This window comes from Geospiza fortis, unplaced genomic scaffold (assembly GCF_000277835.1).
Source record: "Geospiza fortis unplaced genomic scaffold, GeoFor_1.0 scaffold201, whole genome shotgun sequence".
Classification (NCBI taxonomy): domain Eukaryota; kingdom Metazoa; phylum Chordata; class Aves; order Passeriformes; family Thraupidae; genus Geospiza; species Geospiza fortis.
Window position 1 is genome coordinate 291,964 of NW_005054440.1, and position 9,578 is coordinate 301,541.

At 38.5% G+C, this 9,578-nt stretch overlaps 1 protein-coding gene across 1 annotated transcript in view; it reads left to right on the plus strand.

Moving 5' to 3' along the window:
- Positions 1 to 737: 737 nt before the first annotated feature.
- Positions 738 to 9,578, plus strand: part of HOMER1 (homer scaffold protein 1) — a 64,948-nt gene continuing 56,107 nt past the window's right edge. Inside the window, exons 1-3 of the mRNA XM_031062186.1 lie at positions 738 to 810; positions 1,634 to 1,815; positions 8,119 to 8,250. Coding sequence (XP_030918046.1) covers positions 738 to 810; positions 1,634 to 1,815; positions 8,119 to 8,250 — 387 coding nt within the window. The remainder of the gene's footprint in view (positions 811 to 1,633; positions 1,816 to 8,118; positions 8,251 to 9,578) is intronic.

Sequence of the window (9,578 nt, forward strand, 5' to 3'; positions counted from 1 at the left end):
CCATCACCCCTTGTCCTCTCACTGCACGCCATGGTAAAAAAAGTCCCTCTACAGCCACTCTTGTAGCCCCGCAATAGGTACTGAGAGATTGCTGTAAGGTCCCCCCAGAGCCTCCTCTTCTCCAGGCTGAACAACTCCAACTTTCTCAGCCTTTCCTGGTAAGAGAGGTGCTCCATCCCTCTGATCATCTCTGTGGCCTCCTCTGGACTCCCTCCAGCAGGTCCCTGTCCTTCCTGTGCTGGGAGCCCAGAGCGGAGGCAGCCCTGCAGGTGGGCTCTCAGCAGAGCAGAGCAGAGGGGCAGAATCCCCTCCCTGGCCCTGCTGCCCACACTGCTCTGGATGCAGCCCAGGACACGTGTGGCTCTCTGGGCTGGGAGTGCCCATGGCTGGCTCATGTGCAGCCTCTCACCCACCAGCACCCCCAAGCCCTTCTGGGCAGGGCTGCTGGGATCTGTTCATCCCCAGCCTGTGCTGGTACCAGGGCTGCTCTGACCCAGGTGCAGCACTTTGCACATGACCTTGTTAAAACACATGAGATTCCCATGGACCCTCTCCTAGAGCTTGTCCAGGTTTCTCTGGATGGCATGCCATCCCTCAGGTGCATCAGCTGTGCCACTCAGCTTGGGGTCAGGTGTAAACTTGCGTAGGGTGCAGTCAGTTCCATTCTCTGTCATTGATGAACCTACCAAAACTGATGTCCATTGGGACTCTGAGCCATTAGTCACTGCCCTCTAGATATGACGGCCCAACCAGTTCCTTACCCACCGAACTGTCCATTAATTGAATCCATCTCTTCCAATGTAGAGAGAAGTATGTTGTAGGGCATGTGTCAAAGGCTTTATATAAGTGCAGGTGACTGACATCCACAGCCCTCCTCTTGTCTACTGATACAGTCACTCTTTTGTAGAAGGCCATCTTATTGCCATCTTAGTGATATTAAAATGTATTTAAATTTCTGTGCAATGTTGTGCATCCTGGTAGTGGTCATGGGGAAAAATGCTGTAAATTCTAAATTATAATAAGGGGTTTTTTTGCCTCATGTAATTTTATTTGCTAAGTAATTTACAATTTAAAATGTATTTCATACATTATTTAATGTTGGTAAATACCTTTATGCCTTCAGGCATAAATCTCCAAAGAGTGAGGGATTCACAACACATGTTCCTGGCCTTAATTAATGTTAGTTTTAGAGTAATCACATTGGCTCAATAGTTCAGATCCAGATTGTGGCATAAAGTTGATGAGAATAATCAGAGTATTAGAAGATTTTGGAGAAGAAGTGGCCTTGAAGTTATACACATTCTCCAGTGTGCAGTGTAGTGAGAGAAGTTACACATGCATTAATGCCATTTAGTTTTGAGGGATAGGTGGGCAGTGAAGAGCTGGGGAGATGATGGGATGGTGCTGAATCTGTATTAGAGACGTCTGTGTTTATCTGACTTCACAACTGGATGCTGATTTTTGCCTTAGAAGACTTGAGTTTTGCTTGCAAATATGTGTAGACAAACTTACCTGCTCTATGCAGCAGCACATACAGAAGTCATCGGGCAAGGTGTACATAACTTGTGTACGTCCAAATAGACACAACTGGCAGATAGCTTGTGTGCAATAATAGTATGTACAGATTAAATTTATTACTTCTTCTCTCTCTCCTTCAGGGAACAACCCATCTTCAGCACCCGAGCTCATGTCTTCCAGATTGACCCAAACACTAAGAAGAACTGGGTTCCCACCAGCAAGCATGCTGTTACTGTGTCCTACTTCTATGACAGCACAAGAAATGTCTACAGGATAATCAGTTTGGATGGCTCAAAGGTAAATTATATTTCAGAAAACCTAGTTGTCTGAAGCATTTTTGCTACTATTTTCTAGTTTGATGTTCTTCATGTTCCTTCCCAGATGTTTGTATCATTATCTGACCAAAAGATTACTGACGTTTTAAAATGGTAACATTGCCTCATCATGTGTTTTAAGTGTTTATTTGTAAATTCTGTTTTCCATGTAATTGTATTGACTTAATAACTATTGCTGAATTGAAGTAGTGACCTGTGCCTTGGATAATGCTATGAGAAGGATAAAAAGACAAAAATTTGTACAAAAAGTACTCATAGGGTTACAACAACTTGTTTTCATTTCTGTACTCAGTCATTTATCAATGTAATTAGCTTCAGCTTTATGAAGGACATCTGTTCAGTGGCCATAATCACTTAGTAAATCCTTTGTTATATAATCTTCCAATTTTTGCGTAGAGAATACGAGGATTGCCTCCTAATAAAGCCTACCTAATAAATGGTAAGCTTTTATCTAGACTCAGTTGGTTTGGTTTTAGTAGGGGATTTTTGTGGGTGGTTGTGTTTTTTTTTTTTTTTGTTTGGTTTGGTTTGGTTTGGGTTTTTTCTCTGTTTTAACTAGAAAGGATATTGCGCTGAGCTGCTCCTCTTGTAAAACATGTCTAAGAAATTAATTTGATGCACAGAAAATCCTTGACTGTTTCTACCCACAACTACAATAACAGTAACTTTACAAACAGTGTAGCAGAAAACTCTACACTTAGGGCATTAAAGATATACAGACTGTGTTGAAAAGTTGTGATCCTTTCCAGAGATTTTAATTTGAAGCTTTTGGAAATGATTGGAAATGAAGTACTCTGTTAAAAGCATGGCAGTATTCACAGAGATTTTATGCCTACTTATTGAAAGCTGAAAATTATTGCTCCGCATTTTTTAAAATATCCAGAATATTGCTATTTTAAGTGTAAAAGGAGATTTTCTATCAGAAAAAGTATATAGAAATTGATCTCATAGTCAAAAATCTCTGCTTGAAGTGGCTGAGACTGGCATCAGAGCCTACCAGATTTTTTTCAGCTTTAAGTCTTAGTTTGGTTTTTTCCTTCTCAGCCTCCCTTCAAAAATTCAATTACTTCTTTCAAATAATTAAAAGAACTTTTGAGTCGGTATTAATGAATAAAGGCACTGGGATTGGAACTAGATGATGCATGAAATCAAGAGTACCAGTTATAAAATGTAGTGCTTTAACTTATCTGGAGAACATACAAAATCCTTATTCTGACATCCACTGGGGTTCCTCTGCCTTCATCCTAATGCTGCAACTCCTGCTGAGTGCCGGCTGATTAAATTGTCAAGTAGTTGTTCACCTATTTAGTTGTTCTTTTGTCTGCTGCAGCATTCTCTCTACATCCAGTACTAATGGCAAGGTACATTGATAATTCAGTTAATCGCTTTTATTTACTCTGTAAGTGCTCCCATCCTAATAATGTTTTCATCCAAGTCTTAGGTGAAGATCTAGAATCCCGGTCATGGTTACGAGAGTCCCATTCTTTCAGGCATTTACCACGCTGCTCTGAAACATACACAGGTGAATAGCGGAGGGACACATGGAAGAATTTTAAGTGGGTTTTCAGCATAATTCCCAGAGAGTTAGTTTATTTTTACTTAAAACCCCATCCTTTTCTTTTTTAGCATGTCTATTTATATACAATATTGTATGTGCAAAGAGTTAAATGTAAATATAAAGCATTTTTCAGTTTGAGTGCACTAGAGAGGGTCTTTGCTGTATGGTATATAGCTGGGTGTCAGTCACACTGCTGATAATGCACATGTTGCCAGTGGCCAAAACCACTTGTCAAATCCTACTGGTTTTGGAGCTGTCACGCCCCTCCCTCAGAGGGAACAGATCCAGCCAGGTTTTATTGCGCACCTGGGTGCTGGTGGGATTTGCAGCATCCTTTGGGTTTGTATGGTGAAGAGAATGATGTGCTCAGTTCTCAGGCATTGAGCAGTAAGTCAGTAAGTAAAGGCAGCTCACATGTATATTTCTGCAGTAGGAATGTTGGAGGGAGGTATACTATAGATTTGAGAGGTAATCCTATTTCTGTCCCACACCCTTCTCTCTCTAGGTTGGTGCATTTCAGAAGTATTCCTGGATATAATTTAACTTCTCTACTGATTATCTAAGAGTCATCAAATCTTTCTTCTTGAAAACAGTAGGACATTTAAAGACATGATCTTGACTCCCCTATTGTGCATTGCAGTTTCCAACCTGAATTCGCTTATGGGGTCTTTGGTTAATTTTGAAAGAGAGGGGGTTTTTTCCTTATTTGAGCCTGATTTAGCCAAGATAGTTCCTAGAGACACAACTTCTGCTTACTTTTAATGCATTTTGTGTAATATTTTCCGAAGCTACAGTCTCCTCTTGAAGTATCTTGCACCAGATATCACGTATGTTCCTCCATCTTGACTACAAAAAGTATTCTAGGACCATAAGGTGTTCAGTGTGCAGGCTATATATTTTATAGTCATGCACAATATTTGGAGCCCTGTTGCCCATTGCAGAGAAAACTTGATGCAAGTAATCTGATTGAACTTGAATCTGGTTTCTCTGACCTCTTGAGTAAATATTTTTCATATGACTTTTTTTTTCCTACCAGTCCCAGAATCAAAAGAAAGCCTGAAAAATAAGATTTCTTATGTAGTATGGCATGACAACATTGAGCAGTTGCTGCTAAGGCTCTCAGTTCTCATTAATTAATACTCATTTCAGAGTTCCTTGGAAAAATGTATTTTAGTACTTCTTTCTCCTGGGTGGTTGAACAAAGCTTCCATTGTTTCTCCAGTAACAGTACCGGCAGACGTCAGGATTATTCTGAGTCCCACTGTCTTTTACATTTTGTCTCTCGCCATCTCTAAAAAAAGGAAGGAGACCAAGTATAGTGTGGTTCTTGCTTTACTAGTTAACTCTCTGATAATTTTTTTCTCAGCAACAAAGCAGGAAAACAAACTTAAATTTCATATTAATCTAGAACCAGAGAAGACTCTGGAAAAGAGTGGTTTCCCAAGGTTACATGAACCTTGCATATATTATTCAGTCAAGTCTCCCAGCAGTGTTACTGCAGATGATCTTGTTATTTTAATCACTGTCTCACTTTAAAGTGACAGTGTTTTAAATGCTCAATAGATGTTTTAAGTAAGAGCTGTACACACAAGTGTTCAGTGATTTTCCTTTGAAGAAGTTAGAAAGTTCTGTATCTTAAATTATTATTGCCATTAGTTTAGGGACAAGATAAAATTCTATTTGACCACTACCATATATCTTGCAGCCGTTGGGTTTGCAGCTCATAAAATGAACAGCTCAGACACATGCCCTATTTTCTCATCACTAAAGTAATATGAAAGGGAAACATGAAAGCTATTTTATAGTTCCAAAAAGCCTGAAGATAACTAAATCAGTTTTCTTCAAAAGCTAAATGTCTTCCTGTCAGATTGACTCTGTTCTGTTTTTAAGATCTTCTTGTTCATTTATGGAAATAACATTCTTAAAAATTGATGAAATATTTGACACTTGTTTTATGGATTACTATGCAGTGAAATCTGGATTGGAGGAGAGCAGTTAAAGCAGTACCCATTTGAGTGGACAAGACAGGCTTAATTATAAATTTTGATTTAAAAAATAAATGGTTTTTTAAGCTAAATATACAAAGTCTTGGTATCTATTTTTTTCCAGAGGTAGTTGACACTGGAGTGTATTTGTAGGATGCTCTAGCATTACACTTTAAAAACATAGTTTTGGATGTGAGAAACCTAGCATACCAAGGCTTTTAATTTAGAGAAGATGGAAAACCCTGATTTCCTTGTAAAATTGGTAAATTCAGTGAAAGGTGGTTTTTTTTTGTTTTATTTTATTTTATTTTATTTTTTTAATCACTGTCCTTTGGGCTAATGCTGTCTACTGACATGAAGCCTCTTTACTTTTCTTTCTTGGGAAATAAAGGAAAGAATCACAGCCAACTCTCTCTCAACACAATTATTTTTGAAGCTTTCGTCCTGCCTTTCTCTCTTGGAAGAAAGCAATTTGACAGTCAATGTAATCCAGCCTAAATGCAGACTGCTGTCAAAAAAGCTATCCCATTCTGGACACCCATTCTGGACCTATCCCATTCTGAACCAGGTGCCCTGTTCAGGTTCTCCGTGGTGGAGCCTGTCATGTGGTCAGCAGAAGCATTTCTCCATTTTGACTGGGTTAAGCAGCAGCCAGCTGTGCTGCTGTCACTGCAGGAAATGGCAGCTGTGGAGGCTTTAAACCTTGTTTTGCTTGGAGATCTTAGCTCTCTGTCATTGGAGTCCTCTTCTGAATTGAGGAAGTTATGTCCATGACATAATATTCACTCTCTAAAATATGTGATGTAAGTTTCAGTTAATCAAGCAATGGATGGGCCTGGGTTTAAGCAGACTAGACAACATAGCTAGAGCTTGATTTGGGGGGATGAATCTGTCCTACACAGTCCCTAGGATATTTAATTTCAAGGATAGTACTGTTGACAGCTTCCACAGGAAGTGAGATTGAGCATTAAATGAGCTTGCACAGCTCTTTTCTGGGCTTCCATCTGGTTATTTCAAATGTGGGCTTCCAACCACTAATAGTGCAAAAGAAGATAAGCATACAAGTAAAAAAGAATTCCAGAGCACCTCTTTTCTGAGAAGTCCTGTCTCACATTCTCTCTTTTGTCCTGTATGCTATAGACAGCAGTTTTCTAGGTGGTCAGTTGGAGGTGATAGTGCAAGTAGGAGTCTGATGGCTTTATGTGAGCTCCGAACCTTATGCCTGAAATAAGGAGAATAATGTTTAGTGTACCAGTGACTTCCCTAAGCAGCTTCTGTATGAACATCTGAGGGATGTCTTTCAGACAATCCTGGAGATGGTTCTCCATTTTCTGGTCATGCAGCAAATCCTGTCTTTGATCTGATGAGGCTTCCTGGCTCAATTGTAAGCTTTCAGGCATTCCAGAATTTTCAAGGAGTTGTTCACAGTGGTATGCAAAATTTGTATTTAGAGACAAAGATTATCAGAAAGAGTTGGCTATGTTCAGATTTGCTCATCTTCATTAATGGTGAGTATAGCGAAGCTACCAAAGTCACCAAGAAAGAGTTTTGTTAAATTTATCTGTGCTGCAGTATCTTTGCTTGTCTTTCTACATGTTGCAATGAAATGTATGCTTTTGAACTTTCTTGCAATACTTGTCTCCACTACTTTATCTGAGAATTACCATATGAACATGGGTGCTGTTTGTGAGCTTGGCTGGCCCCTCAGCTGTAATTTTTTCAGGCTTGCCCTATAGAATTCATTGAAAATTTTAATTTGGTGGTAGCTGTACTCCAGTGGTACTCAGACCTCTCAGCAAAAACAAAGGTGCAAGGTAAACTCCTTTAAATAACTACATATTTCAATATCCATCTAGAAGTCCATATAACTCAGGTAATATAGACTGATTTTGACTTTAGAGGATCTTGGTCTTAGGAGAGCAGTACTTGGTCTCTGTGATGTTAAAGTTTTTCAGTCACCATTCTGAGAAAACAGTGTTATATTCTTCCCATCTCTACAGTTTGCACTTCACATATGTACTCTTTAATGTGATGGAAATACTGTTGGAATCCACAGTGAAACTTCAGTTGCTTTTAGTAGAACCAGCATATCACCTAGTAATTTCATTTTGTGTTTATATTATCAGAACTTAACTGCTGGAGGATGATATTTTTTGCATCCTGTAGATACAGGAACAAGAACTAGAGAAGAAAAATTAAAACAAGAGTAGCTCCACTTCTGTATGACCCTGCCATTGTTAGCCTTGCTTGTATGTGTGTAAAGGAAACAGACTCTTGTAGAACTGAGATTTAAAAAGAAAATGTGCTCCTTTGTATTATTGAGTGTTTTTCAGTGAGAATCTGCAACAGGGGTGGGGGAAGAGCAGCAGTGGAGTTGACAGGCAATTTGAGAGGCACTGCCTTAAGGGACAAAGAAATATAGGTGTGAGACAAAAAAGGACTTTGATAGTCATTATATGTAGAAACTTTAAAGGACTGCTTGCAATTGCAAATTGATGCCTACTCCCCCTCCCCAGATATTTCCTCTTTACAATGTATGCAAAAATATGCCTTTACAATTCTATCTGGCATTGAATTAGGAAGCTGTTTCCTAGTTCCCAGCATGTGTCTCATTCAGTGTATTCAGATAATTGTCTACAATACTGACATTTTCAATTATGAGTTGTCTTTAGAAAAAAATAAAAACAATGAAGCCCATTTTTACAGTTATTACCTTTTTCAGGCAATAATAAACAGCACCATCACCCCCAACATGACATTTACTAAAACATCCCAGAAGTTTGGCCAGTGGGCAGACAGCAGGGCGAATACAGTCTATGGCTTGGGATTTTCATCTGAACATCACCTTTCAAAAGTAAGTATGACCAGTGGCAACTCTTCAGCTAGTGAAGCTACTTAAGTGTATTTTATTCCCGCTCACTACATCTTGACTCAGTACTCACTAAAATTTAAAATTTAAAAATAATTTACAAAAAATTGTTCTGTATCAATCCTAATAATGTGAAAGCACAGGAGTGTGATCTGCAAATTTTCTTCAAACTGATGAAGAAAAGGAGAGAGATTGAAGCCTGTTACACTTTATGTTGCTAATGCTTTCTAATTACTGATTTGTTAGGTTTTTCTTCTTAAAAAATTGTTCTTCCATTACAGTTTTTCCATGACAGAATTTAAAGAAGTAAACAGTTTGGTGTTTCTTGTGTACTTGGATCTCCTACAAAAAAACTGTTTGTAGTCTTCAGATGCATTTTTGTCTTTTAGGCTACATTCGCTTTCACTTTTCTACTATGTAGTACATCAAATTACTGTTATTTCAAAGTTTGCAGCCGTAAAGTAAAGCTAGTGGGAAATATATTCCGTGTAAAAGAAAAATACATTTTCTGCTGGAATGCAAAAGTTGAAATGTTTGCTGAAGCAGTATGTGCAATACATGAGTTTCTTTTCTAGTCTACTTCTGCAAGAAGGAAATAGACCTCATTCCAAGGAAAGAAGAAATCCCTGTTTCTCAAATTGATGGCATAAGTCCTCTGAGCATCCTTATTACAGTACTTGTTTCTGCTACTGCCCTGGTAGATGAGTCCAAGAACCTGTACAAATGTGGTTTTTCTTCAGATGGGGAATTTTGGTGTAGTTTAAGAGCTTGTGTTTATATTAAGCAGAAAATTTTCATATTTGAAATAAAGAAAAGATTTGGACACCTAAGTGCAATAAGAGAAATACATGTTCAGGAAGGAATAATGGTGGCTAGCTGTTTGAAGGAAGAGTAATCATGGCAGCCCTTTTGAGAAAGTATTTGTCACTGTCCAAGGATAAGCACGGCCTGCCAGAAAACCATTAAAAGGGGACCCAGTATAGCTACTTTATTTGATCAAGCATCAAACTTGTAAGATTTCTTCCTTTCATAATTACTTGGTTTTCCTTTCCACAAAGCAGCACAACCACAGGACTTTCCGAGTGATTCTGGTATTGCATGTGCATTTGTGCACCTATCATTGCTTCAGTTAACTTGGAAACCTTATCAGATAATTTGGTGTGTATGTTCTAAAAGCACTTGCTTACCAACATGGTAATAACTTCTCTTAATATTTCAATGGCTTTAGCACAAATGCTAATCTAGTTTACTACTCTTTTAGACTTGCTTGTTTTTATTATTCACAGATGATTTTTTGAAGTCAAAGTATCCTG